At 26.1% G+C, this 19,754-nt stretch overlaps 1 protein-coding gene across 2 annotated transcripts; it reads left to right on the top strand.

Annotated features, from left to right (window-relative positions):
- Positions 1–12,906: 12,906 nt before the first annotated feature.
- On the top strand, positions 12,907–16,175 carry LOC113871239 (bidirectional sugar transporter SWEET10-like). Of its 2 annotated transcripts, none has more exons than XM_027508201.1 (6): positions 12,907–13,060; positions 13,621–13,657; positions 13,770–13,983; positions 14,071–14,232; positions 14,582–14,701; positions 15,124–16,175. In XM_027508201.1, exons 1-6 carry the CDS (start codon positions 13,015–13,017, stop codon positions 15,400–15,402), a joined length of 858 nt encoding a protein of 285 aa, XP_027364002.1. In that variant the 5' UTR covers positions 12,907–13,014; the 3' UTR covers positions 15,403–16,175. The 2 variants fall into 2 exon arrangements, with proteins under 2 accessions (XP_027364002.1, XP_027364011.1); XM_027508210.1 differs by lacking the exon at positions 12,907–13,060 and adding an exon at positions 13,125–13,207.
- Positions 16,176–19,754: the final 3,579 nt, after the last annotated feature.

The raw sequence follows: 19,754 nt of genomic DNA, 5'->3' as shown, positions 1-19,754 counted from the left end.
TCAATATATTTTCATGAAACATAGGCACTTATTGTAATTAAACTTGTTTTAACATCAAATAATGAGAATAGAACTTTAAAAAAATTATTCATTAATAAAAATATACAAAATATAAATTGACTTGTGGTTTTAAGATATTAAAAAAAATAAAGATAGAGCACAAAAAAATTCAAAAAATTAGAGCATATAAATAAAAGTTTGACTATACTTAAAACTAAATTTAACAAAAATTAGATTATATATTTTTTCTTACCGTGCCTTAACAAAAAATTTAAACAAAATTAAATTGCGATGCATTTTAATTATTTTACGGCAAGGGGTCATATAATTTTAAAATAGAAGAAAAGGTAGTGCCCTGAAGAATATTTTTTAAGGGAGAGAAATGCATTTTACTTAATTTAAAATTATAATACTATGTTTAATGAGATAACAGATGAATCTTAATTATTAATTCGTGTCAAAAGGGAAACAAATTTCCCTTAAACTCCAAGGCACCAAGTGAAATCATATAATAATAATAATAATAATAATAAAAAGAAGAAGAAGCAATGTTGTGTGTTAGGAAACGGTCTCTACGAATTTTGAATGAATGACGAGGCAGTTACACCAGTATTAGTATGTTTTCGCTGCATAACCATTGTTAAAAAAATAAAATATATTTAATTTTAGAAATTTAAAATAGCTAAATATTTTAATTATTCATTATAACTATATCATTATGTTAAACAAAAGTAAAATAAAGAGAAAGGAATTTTAAAATTATAAAAAAATAAATTAAAGTTGAATTAAAAATAAAAAATAAATCTAACATTTAAAAATATTTTCATTTAAAAGTTAAGGTTTAAAAATTATATGTAAAAATAAATTAACTCGAGAAAATATTTGAAAATAAAAATAAATTAATTTTTTTTGCATATGTTCTATAACATTAAACATTTTTTAATTTACTTTTATATATAATTTATGAATCATAATTCTTAAACCGGTGTACTTTTAAGATTTATCTTAAATAATAATTTTTTTAAGTAGCCGTTCTTTTCTTTCTTATGCTATATAATTTTTATGCATTGATTATTTGATTTTTAATTTAATATTAATTTAAGTTTTATATTTTAATTTTAAAAATGTATCTCTTTACTTTAAACTTATTTAATATAATATATTTTTTAATGTTAATAATAAAATATTTACTTTTAAATTAAGTTTATTAAATTTAAAAATAAGATAAAAATTTACTTTAACTATTATTTACAGAAATGATTTAATTTAATACCACGCATACAATCGCGAAAACTTTCTAGTAAAACTGAAAATAAGGTGTCCAACATGGTTACAGTGAAACGAGGTAATTACTTGTTGAAAAAAATATATGTTATGTTGAATTCTACGTACGTAGTGTCTGGTGATTTTCAAAAACTAAATTTAATCAAACAAACATATTAAATTATTATTATTTTTTCAGACCACAAACAGATTATAATAAAACAAGTAACTAGCATTGCTCGTGAGTTTTGAACAACTTGGATCAATGAACAGCTGAAAAACATGGTAAAAAAAAGCATGGAGATTATAATATCGAATTATGATGATACAACATTAAAGTTAAACGTGATCTTGTCCTCAACTTTTTCTTTATCTTTAAGATATTGCTTTGATAATTTTTATAATAAAATTGTTTCTCACCTCTGACCTCATGGCTGATTACAATCAATCTCGTGTAGGTTCCACCTGCTCTGCTTTTTTCACATGGTTCCTATCCAAAATAGTGGGAACATGTACTCAATCACTTTGTCATGACGATATATAAAACACAAGATTGTTGATAATGTCATGCACTCATATATAATATTATATCATTATTTTAGACCCGATAAAATATTAAATATATGTTTGGCTATCAGATAAGATGATATAGTAAAATAATGTAAGAGTTTTTTTTATTTCGGGAAATATTTTTATATTTTTTTCTTTTATTTTCTTTTTTCTTTTTTAATATTTGTATAAGAAATACAGAAACTAATTTTTTTTACCTTTTATACGAATAATAGAAAATAAGAGACATAATAAAAATAATGTAGCACTTTTGTAATTACAAATAAAATAAAAAATAAAGAAAATATTTTCAGAAACCAAACATACCCTTAACCTACCCTATTTCATTTTTACTTTTGGTTGAATATAAGAATATGTTAGCTTATTCTATTTAAATATCTTATCATATTTTATATGATTTAAATTTTTATCTAGACGGAGGTGATGGGTTAAAAATTGTTAGAATTTAATATTTTATAAGATAATTATTTAAAAATATAATTTAAATAATTTTTTAAAAAAGATTTTATGAACATAATTTCAATAAAATATTTTTTTCATAAATATATTTTACTCATTTTATTAAATACTATTTTAATTTTTGAATATTTTATTATAGTTTTAATAATAATATATTATAACAATTTATTTTAATTGCATAAAAATAAGATAATTGTTACAATTTAATATTAAATTTTAAATGTTATTTGTATATAATAATATTTTTATATTTTAATAATTTTTAATATGTATTAAAATTTTAAAATTAATTTTAAAAATTATTTTATTTTTATAAAAGTATAATTTTTCATTTAAATACAATTGATATTTTGTTTTTTTTATTGTTATCTCGAACATTGAAGAAATGACGTAATTTTATTTGTATTACTCTCCTAAATAATATTTTAGTATATATTTTTTTTATTTTAAAGTCTTAAAGTTAAAATTAAAATTAATTTTGATAAATATTATTGTCATTTAAATATAACTTTTTCCTTGTTCTATTACATGACAATGAGATATGACATATAAATATATGCAAAAGACAAATACTTTATAGTGAAGTCAATTGTCAAAATTTAAATGTCTTTGTGTCTCTTAACCAACTCGCATATAAATCATGTTAGAGGTAAAAATTAAGGAATTCTCGTTAACATAGCTATAAGAAAATCCCTTAATTGTGGTTTATTTAAAATTGCAGTCAATTTGCAAATATAAAATTAAGGTTGGTGCAGTTGTGTAAGGCCCTACTGCCTTGTAAAAGATTTTATGGTCGAATTTTACTATGTGCAAAATTTAATCGAGCAAGTGACAATCACAAATCATGAGCAGCGAAGTGATTAGTCTTGAAAATACTTTTTATTTGATACTTTGTAGACTATAAAGGGAGTTGCTTATAAAAGAACAATAAGAAGATGAAAAAATCATGATCACTATGCACTGCCATTCTATCTCTCAGCTTGTGGTAATTCTTGAGTCTTGACCTACATCATATCCATGTTTGAACAATATCCAAACAAAAGTTATAGATACCATAACTTTTCATTTTATATAGTCGAGACCACAATTTAAATAGATGAAAACAATAATAATTAAATCTTACTTAAACTAATTCTTAAAAAGGTGACGCACTCTCTCAGCCTAAGTTATCAAAAATAGTGTTTTGAAAATGAAGCATGAATTTCTTCTTTATCAGCATAAATATATGCAGAAAAATAAATCAATGCTCTTGAAATTTATTTATTGTCTAGGCCTCAATAATGGTGAGAAAAAACAGCTCTTGAAATTGTTTAAAAACTACAATTTAGAGAAAATCATTAATGCGATCTTATTTTATATCAATTTATCATATTCAAGTATTATCTAGTCTCAATGAAAGTATTTTTCTAAAATTGGACGTGAGTCTTAAAATTTAAGTCACGCTCCAGTGTGATTATAGCCACACTACACGAATTTGATATATATAGATTGGGCTCATGTAATAATCTTGATAGCCCATAATTGGCAAAAAATAAACTAGAAAATTGTGATAGCTACCAACTGAGAGGAAGATACAAAATTTAGAGCAAGAAAGAGGCAAAAAGTTTGGAGCTTTGGAGCAAGGAGATTGAAACTTCAACAGAGAAATCTCTCTCTTGGAATTGTTCTTCATTTTTTTTTATATTTTTCTATATTCGTAATTTCTTATTTCAGTTTTGTCCGTGGTAAGTTATTCTCTATAACTTGTAACTAAACCCTTTGCCAAGAGTGATTTATGGAGGCTATTTGTTTGATATTATGTTAATGTGAATAAATTTATGTCTTGTTCTCATTTTATAGTGAGCATTGTAGAAGGTTTTACAAATTTGAGAAAATGAGTAAGAATCATACCTATAAATGCAATGTTGCAAGTGTAATGACACATAAAGATAGATAAACATGATTCATGTGATATTTAAAGATTTGAGAGTTTCTAGTAGACTTAAATATGCTAAGAGATTAGGTGCTTGATTTTTCTTGAGTGACATTGAATGATCTTGAGAAAGACTTTAATGACATCAACCTACCACAACCTAATTGAATTTGGACAAGACATATTGACATTTATGTGGCATTTTGTTAACACATTGTTGAAGTAAATTAATAAGCCCATAACACACTTTCTAAACATGTTCATATATACTTATTCTTGATTTGAATAAATTTTTACATTAATTATCTTGTTATTTTCTATAGATAAACATGTTTAAGGATACATGTGATTTATGGATATTTTGAATGCAAATTCAAGAGAATCATGCCAATTTGGTCAAAGTATACATAGTACACAAGTAGTCAGCACGACCATGCTTTGCTAAGGTGTATGGTCCTATAATAAAAAGCATGCACGTGTTTTAAGTTCAAGCATGGTCATGCATATTGCTAGCACAGTCATGCTCAACTACATGAACCCAACTTTCAAACAGATTTCAGGGTTTTAAACCCTATTAAAAGAGGAAGAGGGAAATGTTCTAATCATCGAATTTTTATACTCTTTTTTTTTTTTTTTATCTTTGACATCATCTTGTTTCTTTCATGTGATCATCAACATATTTTTAGGAGACTTGGAGCTTCAAGTGACTGGACTTGAAGACCAGAAACTCCCTTCTAGTTTACTTTTTACCTTGTAATTATGATTTTAATTATGATTTTTTAGTTTTTTCTTTAAGTATGAGTAACTACATCCATAGTTAGGACTGTGAGAATTTATGAAATTTTGATGATTAAATTTAAGTTTGATTTTCGTTCGTGATGAGTATTTATCTTATTGAGCATGATTGTATGTTGTAAATTGGCCATTTATAATATAACCCTAATTAATTATATCGTAAATAGCTATACCTCAATTAGTTAATAGATTTATAAGATAAAACGAGACGAAAGATTAGGTAGACCAAACCAATCTTTCTATTTTAATCGTTATTAAATTAACAAATTTGTAGGTGTTTTATGCTTTTTAAAATTAATATCTTGTATGACCATTGTAGATGTTAGTTTAGAAAAAATAATATTAATATTATATCATCATTGTGTATTAATAGTATTTGTATGAATGATTAGTAATCACAAGAAAATTAAATTTAAAATTAATCAGAAAAAGAATATAAATGATTGAATGAATAAACTTATATGCTTTAGGTTCTTCTTCTATAAGTTTAACTAATACTTTTGTTGTGTTATTTGTCTTAAGATTTGATGATAATTGTTTTAATTTTTAATTCTGTTATTTGATTTTGCATAAATTCTTATATTGCTTTTATATTATTTTAGCATTTTATCCTTTATTCATTTTGATATCTAATTAATTAAAATTAATACTTAAATTATTTATGTGAGTATGTCAATTCGCTCTTTTATTCTATTACTCGATAACCTATTATACTTGCTAGTATTATTCTTCTTTGAGAATGATCAATTTGTATATATTTTAATTATGTATATATGAGTAAAAAATATAATATCAATAATATTAAGCATCACAAAATGCTATTATCTAAAGTTTAGATCATCAATGTTGATTGCTTATCATTGGTATTTTACATTACCTTTTCTCTCAAATATTTCCTCCAAGTTTCTAATTATTGTTTAGCATATATGTTTAATAGCTTTAAACGTAACAAAATAATATATTTGTTTAAATTATATATTGATATTTTATTCCTTTTATTGTTCTTATTATCTTATATGTATCCTAAAAATTATTTTCTCTTACAATTCGGTAGAAATGTCAACTAAATGTAATATTATTTAGTGTAAAATCAATAATTAAATTAAGTAAACACATTTTTCTTATTATTAGATAAAAACATTAAAATAAATGATTTACATTCTATATTTGATTGGTTATTTTTTTTATCTTGAAGTAGTTAATTGTTTATATTTGAAATGAAAAATTAAATAAACATAATTAAAACTAACCAATGCCCTTTTAGTTGAAGTTTTAAGTTAAAAAACTAAGAAAATAGAGGTTGAATATATTTTGAAAATAATTTCACACTCTTAAAAATGATAAGTTTTATAGATTTACAAACTTAGAGAAGTGAATTGTATTAAGAGAGGGAAAGATAGTAAGACATATGACAATTTATAATGGCTCACTCCAAAATTAGGGCTACATTTAATATTTGATTTAAGATCAACATTTTTACTATTTTTTAAAAATATATACTCTCAAGTATTACAGTATAAGTATCTTCAGACTCAAATAATTCTAAGTTTTCTTTTTACAAGTGTTTGTTTAGACAATCACACTCGTAAATATTATCTAGGCATCTTCAAGTTTTTCTAACCACTTAAAAATGACCTTTGAAAGCTTTTATAGTTTGAGAAAATTAATATAAGTGTCTCTCTTGTCTTTTATATGGATGTGTATCTTTGTTTTATACATTAGTGCAAAAAATACATTTTACGACTTTCTATATAGGTTAATAGCTAATTAATTTATTAAAAAATGCAACATTTTAAAAAATAACATAAACATTTAAGATCAATTGTTAAATAAGCAATATAAAAAAATGTTTTTAAGATTAATTTAAATCTAAACCAATATATAAAGCACTTTTTATATCAATTAATTTTTGAACTGGTGTACGAAGTCTATAATCGATGTAAGAAATAATTCAAAATGTAAGATTAGAGGCAACAATTAAAAATTTTTAAGCAAAGTTTAGAGATGACGAACTTTTACTTCTATTCTTGAGCTTTAAGTGGTTATTTACAAACACTAAATTATTCTAGTTTAGATATGTCATTGACAAACATTTCAAATTTCATTTTATGTTTTCATCTTTATTAACACATTTATTTGGATATGTCAATTGCGAACATTGTGTATTTTTCATTTAAAAACTTAAACAAAAGTGCAAATCTGCTTGCAATCTCCTTGCATCTCAAGCTTCTGTTAAAATTTTGATTATGATGAACATTAATTTTATTTTAGTTTTAGTACATCATTGATAAACATCTTGAGCTTTATTATGTATTTTTGTGTTTATTAACCTATTTAGTTTTATACTACATTTACAAATATTCCATATTCTTCATTCATAAACTTAACAAAAAGAATAAATCTTCTTACATTATCGAGTTTGTATATGTAATCTTGATTAGTTATACTAAAATAATAGAAAATACTTTTTTACATAAGTTGTATAATTGATTTAAAATATCCTTAATTAATATATCAATTATATCTAGATCAATTTATTAATTAATGTAAAATGTCATTTTTAATCAATGTAAAAAGTGATTTTTACAATAGTGATAATTCAATAACGAATGATTTATATTAAAATTATTTATTTATTCTTATTTAAGTCTTTTACTAAGACAAAACTTCTTTAAATTAATTATTCTTTAGTCTTTTTGCTATATTGATACTAGACACAAGAAAATATTTGAAAGAATTTTTTTTAAATAAATATAACTTTACTCCTTTTAACAATGAATTGTTTTTAGAGTCTAACTACTTTTATATGAACTTGCTTGATTTTGATTCTTAACGTTTATACATATTATTTCTTTTAAAATTGTTTTCCTTTAATTTTGTTTGTATCTTTCAAATCATATTGAAAAACTTGAATATGACTCTTAAAAAAAATAAATCTAAATAAAAATAAAATCATAAAAAATATATGTAAATTTAAATAAATTAATAAAAATAAATAAGTAAATCAACCACTTAAAAAAATTAAAAATACATCAAATTGAGATTATAAATATTTGAAATTTAAGACAAACAAAAATACTAACAACGAAATATCTTTAACATAAAATTTGGTTGTTACTTAAGTGTTTTTAAGTTGGTGTTGTTTCTGATTTTTAAAATTATTTATTATTTATATTTTCATTTTGTATTTGATTTTTTAATTTATTATTACATAATTTATTTATGAAAAATATTATTGTCAATTTAAAAATCACGCTTGTGATATTATTCTAACTAAAATTTAAATAAAAACCAATTAAATCAAAGCAAAAGTGACCAAAGACATTTTTTTCAAGTTTATTTTCTTTTTCATTTGCTCTATTTTTTTAGTGGACAAGTTAACGTAACTACTTAACTTGATATTTTCAACTTGATTGTGTGTGACTTTGATAAGTGATTAATTAGATAATGTATTAGTAAGAATTTTTTCGTGCTAATTGCAATTTCATACTGAAATTATGAAATGTTTGGTTGAGAATTTACGCTATAGTCATCACAGAAAAATTGTATTCATCGTACAAATATTAATTTTCGTAATATATAAAAAATATTATTATAATAAGCTTGTGACAATATTTTAAGTAGTCATTTTATAGCGTCGTTCACAAGATATTTAATAATGACAAAACTAATTGTCAATAATAAATGTCATAATAATAATGATTTTTTTGTCATGATTTAATAACTTTTCATCGTCTAAGTGTTAATATTTTCTCAACTACTTAACTTTTTTAATTAAATTTAGGTTGACTTGAAAATTGAACCTAAAACCTGCTATATATCTTCGAGAACAAGAGACTTACCATTTTATCACCATCACCTGTAATATTTTGACTTTATTACTTAATTATCTTTTATATAATATTTCATATACAAATATAAAAATTTATAAGTAACATAAAATTATTCTATTAAACTTGTTACATGTTATTTATTAAAAAATTTCAATTTAAATATTCTCCATCTCTTTTCAATATTTCAGTGTTTATTTTTCTTCACCTTTCAAATTTTTAATTTAAAAAATTTGTTGTTACTTTTCTCAAAACTTAATTATCTTTTGCATAATATTTATATCACACTTCATATACAAATATAATAAATTATAAATAATAAGAGATTCTCCTAGTAAAGCTATTACATTTTTTCAATTATTTTTAACGCTTTCAAATTAATATCTTCACTTAATTTTCCTTCGTCAACTTTTCAATTATTTCATACTTATATTTCTTCACTTTTCAATACATTTAGTTTCTAATTAAAATTGCATTAAATTTAATAAATTATAAAAAGGTTCATTTTATTATATATTAATGTTAAATAGATATATAAAAATATATATTGGCGTGATATTTATTAACTAATATTGTAATTTTGATTTTACTATTTTTTATTATTCCAGATGTAATATTTGTGCGATTTTTTTACTTTTTTCCATGCTATAAAACATTTCTAGTTTTGTAAATAAAAAATTGTAATTTTTATAGGATATATACATGAAAAAAAAAGTAAATTGATTAAATATATTTTTATGTAAGTATGAAAATTTTACACCATAATAAAAATAATGTAAATTAATTCATTATAAATTGATTAAATATATTTTTAAACTTATTTCATCTATAATTGCAATCATGTTTTTCATTTAAAAAAATTTTCTTTTAAATTTGTTGTTATAAATATAAAATATTAAAACTTCCGTGTACTATATAAGTACTATCCCTAGTTATAATTTATTTTAGTGAAAAATTATGTTTTCTGACAAGTATAATGTTAAGTTTATTATTAGTAAGAATTTATATAGAGAAATTAATATTTATTACTAATATTCTTTATTAATGGCAAATTATTTATGCCAGCACACGTTTATTGTCATTATATATAAAATTATAGTGTCCTCTTATAATATAATAATTATTATATGTAATTAAAATTTAATTACAAACATTATATGCTTTTAGAGTAATTAAATTTTACAGCCATTAGTAAATTTTAATTACTAAAAAATATATTTTTTATAGCGTGTGATTTGCGGCTGCTCGCATAGGTCAACAAGCAGAGGGTGTTTCTTGTTTAAGTTAGCATATTCTCGATCGTGATGCTGAGCATGCTAATTTACGTTCATTTGCTCCTAGCTTTATGCCAAAGTAGTTAAGATCCAAATTTCCAAATGCGATTACGCATCGAAAAAGCTCACCCCCTATATAGCTAGCTAGCTAGCTAGTGCGATTCTGAATTTCACAGATTCAAGAATGTAGCTCAAACTTCACTTGATTTAATCATGCAAAAAGATTATGAAAGGAGGGAAAGTTGGTTCAATATCTATATATATAATGTAGGCTTTCATCTTGCAGTGCATTACAGTGCAGCTAGACAAATTTGGCTTTTATAAATTTGTACTTTATTCGCCTTAACTTGGCCTCCCATGGTAGAAGTAGCCAAACTCTTGTAGGTGATTCAAAAACCTTTCGTGAGAAAGAAACCCAAAAGGAAGAAAAATGAGTATGCATAGGGACGGTGGTGCCCGGGACCCCAGGACCAGGCCAGTTATAGATATCAATTTATATTTCTTCATATTTCTTATAAATCAAGCAAGTTTTAATTATCCTTCTTACATTTCTAATGTATTTACTTTAGGAATATTAATTTGGAGAAGTTTATAAAAATAGTTTATGATATATATAAATTTTTAATTTATTTTACTATTTTTTATGTAGTATATTTCTTGAATGGGTGTTTAATTAAACTGCATGCTTATCAAAACAGATCTTAAATATAAAAACAATTAATTAATTCATTTGCGATGCCATAAGGTTTCGAGAAGCAAAGGATACTACAAGGAGATAGCATAGCAATAACATTAAAATTATTAATCGCGATTGTGGAAGTTACATCATTCCGCGTCTTATGGCTTTTGGTGGCTGGCTGCCCAATTATGTAAATAGAAAAAATAAAATAAAAAAGCAGCTTACCCTAACACAATTTATTTGTCTCAAGAATGTTAATATATTATTAGACATGACATTGAAAGGTGACATAACATGTTATTCAATTTAGTTTGGACTTTAAATTTTATTGGATTGGGTAATAAAATTACTTTTTATTTAGGCTTTAAAATAGAGGTCAATTTAAATTCAATATGTATTTTATAAGATAAATAAAGTACGTCAATTCAAACTAGATTAAATAAAAAATTTAAATAAATCAATAAAGTCCATAATTAATTCATACCTAAAGATTAAAATTTAGATTGTATGTTTTAGCAAATCTATTTAAATATCTTTTTTTTTTTTACGTCTACATGGATTTTTTTTAACACGATTTAAGAGAATTTTATGTAATTCTTGATATAAAGAGAGTGAGCCTACTTTTTCTTTTCATTAACTATATAAAATTCATATAATAAGAGAAAGTAAATAAAATAGTGGGAAAAAGTGAGTTGTTAATAAATAATAATGACGTTATTTATAGTTAAGAGTGTAATGAGATTATATTTAGAGACGAGAAATTCTAGTTTGGATCATATCAAAGTGAGATCTTAATCTTGGTTTTGCATGTAAATTATTGTAGTAGAAATGTTTATCTAAATGTAATAGCTTTGTTTGCTCTGCTGTAAACTGATTTAATGTTTGAGTTGAAATATTTCTTTTTTATATATTTTTTGTTTATAAAAAGTATTAATAGAAGAGCCATACAAATTCATTTTCCTGTAAATATTGCAAAGGAAAGGCCCCAACTAGAATTCCCTTGGTTAACTTGAATAATGATTTATTGTCTAAATAAGTAGAATAAAGTTTCTCTCACGTTCGATAGGATGAGAGGTGAGATATTTGAAGAAAAAAGAGATAAAACAAGAAGACAAACAGAGACTAAAAATATAATAAATGACGAGATAAACTAAATAAATAAATACAAATATTAAAAATAGATGGTAAATTAAATAATAAATAAAAAATGTCAGAGATGGTTTGATATGGTTGCAGCCATAACATTTTTAGGAAAAAACTTACATGTTATTTTTTAGCTATCGATAATATTATTTATCAATTAAAATTTGAGTTTTACTTTAATAAACATTTGTTTAATATTATTATAAATTACTGATATAAAATTAAAATTTTCATCAGTAAACAACACCAAATAGACTTAAAATATTACAACTAAATTTTGTCCTATTTCCATAGATAAGGTAAAGGAGCCGCACCCACCCTCACGGCCCTTAGGAGCAACAAGGAGGTAACGTATAACAATAATAATTTTTTTATGATATTTATTTATTATATAATATTAGTTTGAATTCTTTTAATAAACACACAAATTAAAAATAATAATTATATAACATAAAATTATACTGTATTTAAAAAATATTAAATAGAAAAAGCACTGATAAATTTTTTATAAAAAATATTTGTTATCTTTTATGGATCTCTTCCTTATAGTCAACCAACAGGCCGTACCCAAGTGTAAAAATATCTTGACCAGGTAGGGTAATTGTTATTAAATTTGTGTGCAGCAAGTTTCACCCCTCTATCTATCAACTTGAACTATGAGTTGTAAGGCTTAAAACCACATCGTGGGTGACACGTCATAAAGGAAAATTGTGGGCCCCTCACGAATTTTGTGAATGCACCAATAATGGTACAAGTTTACCATGGGAGAGGACGTATCTGTTGAAGAAAATTTCAACCAAATAAGGATAGAGAATTGAATAGGGTAAGAAAGAAGAGCATTAGTGTATGGATTGAGTTAAAGTAAATAGTGTTTTGGTGGAACAACTGGAAAGCTACATTGATGATGATACCAATGGGATTCCTATCCCCAACTTGACTTTGCGCACTATAAATAGGTTCCCACTCTTCCCATAACGACTCGTGCATTTGAAAGATAGCCTCAATTCAGGGTTTTCAATTGGAGACCATATATTCTATCACTCAAATTAAGAGGGAGAGACTCCAAGAGTTCAATTAGATTTAACAAACATGGCCATAAACCAAGAGTTTTGGGCTTTCGTTTTCGGCCTTCTAGGTATATATTAGCTGGCTTTTATTATTATTATTATTTTCATTAGTGTGGTTCTATCTCTATCACTACTAGCTATCATATTTATCATTAGCATCTCATTATCCTCCTCCGTCATCTTTGTAGTTCGCAAATTAAATAGCAAAAATTAACGTTAGTTTTTAATCTATATACTTAGAAATGTAAATCATTGTTTCTATATTATTTATTATCAATTTACTATGATTCGGGTTGGTAGTTTCAGACGACATGATGATTTCATGGCATGCAGATTGCATGGCGTGTTTCTTAATTCGAAGAATGTTAAATTACGGTCTGGAAAGAAACATAATGCATTAACCTAGCAACTATATATTTGATTAAATTAATCGGCGTGTTTTATAAATAGTTATACAGCATGCAGATACCAAGGTTTAAATTCATAATATTTGAGGTTTATCTATTTCAAATTTTGCACTACTGAAGAAATCAAACATGTTGGTATAAGTAATAATTGGTTAAAATTATTTGTTTACTAGCGCTATGTGCTGATGGATGTTCCTTGTATTTTTGTTGTGTTATTATAGGCAACGTCATCTCCTTTATGGTGTTCCTTGCTCCATTGTAAGTGATCTTTTCGCTTTAGCATATGCTATTATTAATGAATTTAAGCAGCATACAATTATCCGCTGAAGTACTTTTCTTTAACTATATGTTAATTAATATTTGAGTGCAGACCAACTTTTTACCAAATCTACAAGAAGAAATCTTCGGAAGGGTATCAGGCACTACCTTATATTGTTGCACTGTTCAGTTCAATGCTATGGATTTATTATGCACTCGTCAAAAAGGAGTCTAGCCTTCTTCTCATCACCATTAACTCCTTTGGATGTGTGATAGAAACAATTTATCTTGCCACCTTCCTTTTTTACGCACCAAATAAAACCAGGGTATTCCATATAATAACTCCTAGTCTATTATTACTATCAAAAAAATATTGGAAAAACAATTAATTTTCCTTCTCTTTAATGTCACAGCTTTCGACCATCAAGATTCTTCTCTTGTTAAATGTGTTTGGGTTCGGAGCGATGCTACTTTCAACCCTCTATCTTACAACGGGATCCAAACGTCTTACTGTTATAGGATGGATTTCCCTCGTTTTCAACATAAGCGTATTTGCTGCTCCTCTCGGCATTATGGTGAGAATTTAGGAACCGATTCATTATTAAAACCATAAGAGAAAATGAATATGTAATACTTTTTTTTTGGAGATACTTTTTCATGAGTTACTATTTTTAGCTTACGTAAAGAAATAATAGAAGAATTTTAAAGGGTTTTTATACTTAAAATATGTATTCTGTTAGAAAAAAGTTCAAACAAATGGCCCTTAATTAGAGAAGATAATTTCTTGTTCCTTTTCATTTCTGATACACATTTTACTACTTCTTTAGGTGTAGAGGGATTTCATCATCACCTTTTTTTGTGTTGGTTTCTCTTTTTATCTTTGAGCTGAAAGATAAATTAAACTCTTATAATCGATACATGCAGAAACGTGTCATAAAGACGAAGAGCGTGGAATTCATGCCTTTCAGCTTGTCCTTCTTTTTGACCTTAAATGCTGTCATGTGGTTTTTCTATGGTCTTTTCCTCAAGGACTATTACATCGCTGTAAGTTCAATTCAATACTGCTACGTACGATTAGGAGCATATTATATTATTGAACTTCGATCTCTTGTCTTATTCCAACAAAGGCTTTTCCTTTATCAACTTTCTCATTTCTTCTAATGTGTAGATCCCATAACTTTTCGTTATGCTTTATATATAAGTGATAATGTAAATTTAATAATAATAAAATTCAATGTGTGCGCACTCCATTAATGTTGAGTTCCCACATAAAAATGGAAAATCAAACAGAAACATTTGGGCCCGGTATTATATTATAATTTAATTAGAAAACTTTATGTTGCATTTGTACGTTGCAATTTAATTTTATTTCTTTCACTTTATTAACCAAGAAGTTCCTATAATAAATAAATGATTTGACCTACCACAAAAAGAAATGATTTAATATTTGCATTTGAATGATGCAGCTCCCAAATACGCTTGGGTTTCTATTCGGCATAATTCAGATGGTGCTGTATTTGATTTATAGAAAATCCAAGACAGTGACATTGGAGGTGCCAGTGAAGTTGCAAGAACTAAATGGTCATGTTATTGAAGTTGTGAAGCTGAGCACGATGGTACCCTCTGAGCCAAATCATATAACAGAAGATGGTGCCGTGGTTGTGACATCTGTTGAGGATCCAAATTGGGAAGAATCAGGAAAGGGAAATGTGAAGAACATCATGGATAATGCCGGCAGGGTTTGATTAGTAAAGAATGAACAAATCCAAAGAGGAAAAGAAAAGGAGGGCCAAAAATGTTTAACATAAGTACAATTACTATACTTTGCCAAGTGGGGCCTCATCTCTACACAAGAGTATATAGTACGTAGTTTGGTATTAACTTTAAGGGTTCTTTTTTTATTTATTTATTTATGTATTTGCGTGAACAAGTAGCTGTAATATGTCAGGTGGTTTTATTAGCTATGTTAACATGAGCGTCTCTTTGACCTCATCCATCACTCTCAGACAGTAGTAAGACGTGTAACTAAGTATCTTCCCTTCTTTCAGTCAATTCTCCCTCTCTTTCCTTACATGCATAAAATATATTCATGAGATGGGAATTAGTTATTTCACTGATTATGCAATCTATGACTAATGAGCACATTTTTATTTAATTTCATACGATACAATCATTGTCCTAACGTTAAATTTTATATTGTTTATTGGTAATTCTTGATGATTGAATTATGCATCAAGAGATGGAGAAAGTGGAGGGGCTTTTGATGATGTCATGGAGAAGGGGGCAGATATAAAGGAGGAGACCCTAAAAAGTAAAAATGTATATCTCGATGACGGCAGCTAACAATCATTGGCAAAAGCACCCGACACTCCGATTGTAAGATGCCAATCCGTACCCGTTAACATTCTATTCATCAAAAGGAATGGTTTTAAAAATCAATGCCAATTATTTGAAATTACTGAATCTCAGGATTGTAACTCCAAAACCATGATTGATTTATTTTTATTATTATTATTATTAAATTCTGTTATTTAAATTACTAAAAATTAATATTATCTGTATGATATTATATATTTTTATTTTATATACATTATTTTTAAAAAAAACATTTTAAATATAAAAAATCTTAAAATATATCCTCCAAATGTGTAGAATACGTTACTCTTTATGTTCCACGTTGCTCATAATTTCATCTCCGAGATATTGATATATGAATAGCCCACAGCAAAAAAGGTCAAATAAGATGACAAGAGCCAAGAACCACCACAGACCTACTTGCCTAGCTGTATTCCTTTAACTCCATTTTTTAATCTTTCTTTTTCAAATCATTTTTTAATTATTTTCAGAGTTTTCTTATTAAATAAAACTTAGAAAGAAGAGAGTGTATCGCGCGCATTTAAAGCCTAGATACAGTCCAAATCTTAATGCTAAATATTTTTATTGAAAAAATATGGCCTAATTTACTCTACGAATTAGCTAAAAATTATTTATATTTTATAAAAAATATTCTGATTATATTCTTAATTGATAAAAATATCTTAATGTCTTTGATACATACATATTGCGTCTTGAGAGAGTTTTTTAATACTGCAAAGTCAAACCAAGAACTAGTATGAAACGAGTCATTGAGTAACTATATCACCAAATTGACGTTATATATTGTCACTACGAAAATGATTTGGCATAATATCCTCAGTTGTTTGTTTGAGTTTTTTATAAAATTAATTTTATGACGATCTAAATTGAACCTGAGAAAAGAAAAATTTTGGATTTTTAATAGAGTAAAACATCTGAATAGGAAAACTATCAATATTCAGATCACATACTTATGTTTATAATATATTCTAAAAGTGATTTTAGTTTATCATTCAAATAAAATTATTTTTTAAACTCGTTCTTAAAATATCATTCTCGAATATAAATAAATAATTTTTTAAGCATCAACTCCTGTGATTTCAATTATTTTAGTTAGTCTTTCTAGAAGTTATAATGAACTGAGTGTTTTGGCAGCTGTTTATTAGGCTAATTAGGTGCATGCGCACAACATATATACACAATTGACCTGCCCATCATATTTTTTGCATACCATGCAATTGTAGCCAAAATAAACGAAACCATGCATTATTGGACATCTTTATATATGCTTAATTCCCTCAGTTGAAAGGTAATATCACACTTTGTCAATAATATCAAATGACTAGAAACCAGATTGTTTATATAGAGAAGGTATATAGTAGGCGTCCCAAAATAAGAGAACCTCTTTCTAATAATTTTTCTTTCATAATAAAGAAAGTATTGAAAAAAAAACAAATAAACTTAATATCTTTGAAGTATCAAATATATTTCGTACTTTCCATATTTATAATTTTTAAGATTTAAATGCAAGTGGACAAAAGAAGTTAATTCGGATTTTTTTTTCTCCTCTGAATTTCTCTAAATACGAAAACTAATTCCGTGGGAAAAGGATAGGTGATTTATGTTTGTGCGGTTGATCTGTGCATGCTTTTAGATGTCGCGTTCTGATGAAGATAGGAAAGAATATGAAGGAGTTTGTTCCAAATGTCTCACAATATTGAAGTAGATCGAAGAAGTGGGGATAATCTGAATTAAAAAAGAAACGGTAGGCGGAGAAAAATGGGAGAATGAGAAGCACTAGCTACTAAACGTGAAACCAAAAAATGGGCCACAGGGAGAGAATAATAATAATGCACGAAAGGTGACTCATGCGTCTAAAGATAAGCATATGAACTTTGAAGGGCTTACGGAAACGAAAGAGCCAATTTCCCTCTTAAAAGTTGCCTATGATTGTGTTGAGATTAAGATAACATCGCCATGCACCGAACCAAAAATGAATACTACTGGGCAGGTTAGGTGTGGTTCTCGTGCTCAATCTCCTTCAAGCAGAGAGATAAGGGTGATGTAACAAACCACTTATTTGGACCACTTTAAAGCCCCTAAACCCTTCTCTTACCGTATATGTCATCTATCAAACCCGTCTTCTTCTAATGCTTTATTTGTTTCTATTCATATACGTCAATGAAATGAAATTTCGCGTTTTCATTACATGCATGGGCATAGGGGTTGCCACTTTCGCCTAATATATCATTACATTTTCTTGCTTTTTAATGTTTTGTAGTGGTTTACCTCGACTCTGTGCCAATCATTGCCTAATAATTCAGTTCTAAATTTATATGATTTGGTTTTTGATTTGATTTTTCAATGACTACCACTAGACCATGTGTCATGCATAAATTTCGGGGTGGCCCGTGCTTACCTCATCCTTTAGTTTACGGAAAAATACATGTTGGCACTCTTTTTTCTTTAGTAAAAAGAGAGATAAAGAAAAACTAAAAAAATAATTATTAATAAAGCGATAATAAAAGAAGAGAGAAATATAAAAGGAGTGAGTAAAAATTAAATGTAAAAATAAAAAAAATTAATTAATTCAACCATATCTTATTATTTATTGTTCCATGTTTTTTGTCTTATGCCGTACAGTTAGGCGACAGGTCATCTTTTGTATGTAACATTTTACGTACCCTGTCATTTTGCGACACATTATCATAATACTTTTTGGGTTCACCTTAGTGAATTTGATTTGAAGAGAGACACGTGCCACCTTGACTGTCTCAGGTGCTCCCATTAAACCATTCTAAGATATCTAAATTTCAGGTATCATTGGAATGCACATGCCTTTCGTATCAAGCAAGATACTGCGGATTTGAACACAAAACACTAATGTCGATCCTTAATCATCATCGTGCGATTAGATTATCTAAATTTGATCTTTTCTAAATAATTAAACTAAGCTAAATCGATCCTTAATCATTATTGCATGATTAGATTGTCCAGAATAAGCATTAATATTTCAAAAAGGTCCTCAAATGATAGAAATTTGCTACTGAATTTTTCTTTTTCTACGATATTTTGCGAAGACCGTAAGCCTTGTTTGATTGCAATGGAAACAGGGGAGGGAGAGAAATAGAGAGGAAGATTACAAATTTTCTTGTTTGGATGTTTCCCTAAAAGGGAGGGATTTTTTTTTTTTTGAGCTCCATTACAAAAAAAAAATCTCCATGGAAATGAACAGTAAAAATAAGGTTTTTATAAGAAAAATTTTAATAAAAAAATTAAAATTTTTAACTCAACTTTAATTTTAAATAATTTTTTTAATACAACTCTATTATTTCTATCCATTCTTTTTACTTATTCAAACAAGTAGAATAAAAATTTTATTTCAACTCATCTAAACATCTAATATTTTTCATCTTCTTAATTTTTATTGGTTTTATTCCTATTAGCTTCTTCTCTATTTTAGCTTCATGTTATAGCGTGCACCCAACGCAAAGTTTGTTTCGAACAACATATATACTACTCGGAAGCTGTCAATTTGTAGAGACAAACCTCTCAATATGTATGAATGCAAAATGGACTTCTGCTCCAAAGCGATGTATTATTGACACCCCTTGTGAATTTAACTAAATTTCATCTCAAAATGGGAAATTAAATAAAACATTAAGTCACTATGAAAATTAACTAAGATAATAAAAATCTACTTTTCATGTGTTGATGAGTGAATTGAAATTAGTTTACAGTT

Source organism: Abrus precatorius, unplaced genomic scaffold, assembly GCF_003935025.1.
Source record: "Abrus precatorius isolate BTA unplaced genomic scaffold, Abrus_2018 Scaffold10, whole genome shotgun sequence".
NCBI lineage: Eukaryota > Viridiplantae > Streptophyta > Magnoliopsida > Fabales > Fabaceae > Abrus > Abrus precatorius.
Note: the sequence above shows the minus strand (reverse complement) of the source record. Positions and strands in the feature narration are given on the sequence as shown.

Coding starts and splice junctions, on each gene's coding strand:
- LOC113871239 (XM_027508201.1), top strand. CDS start 13,015: ATGGCCATAAACCAAGAGTTTTGGGCTTTCGTTTTCGGCCTTCTAG. Junction 13,658..13,769: donor ATGGTGTTCCTTGCTCCATT/GTAAGTGATCTT, acceptor ATTTGAGTGCAG/ACCAACTTTTTACCAAATCT. Junction 14,233..14,581: donor CTGCTCCTCTCGGCATTATG/GTGAGAATTTAG, acceptor CGATACATGCAG/AAACGTGTCATAAAGACGAA.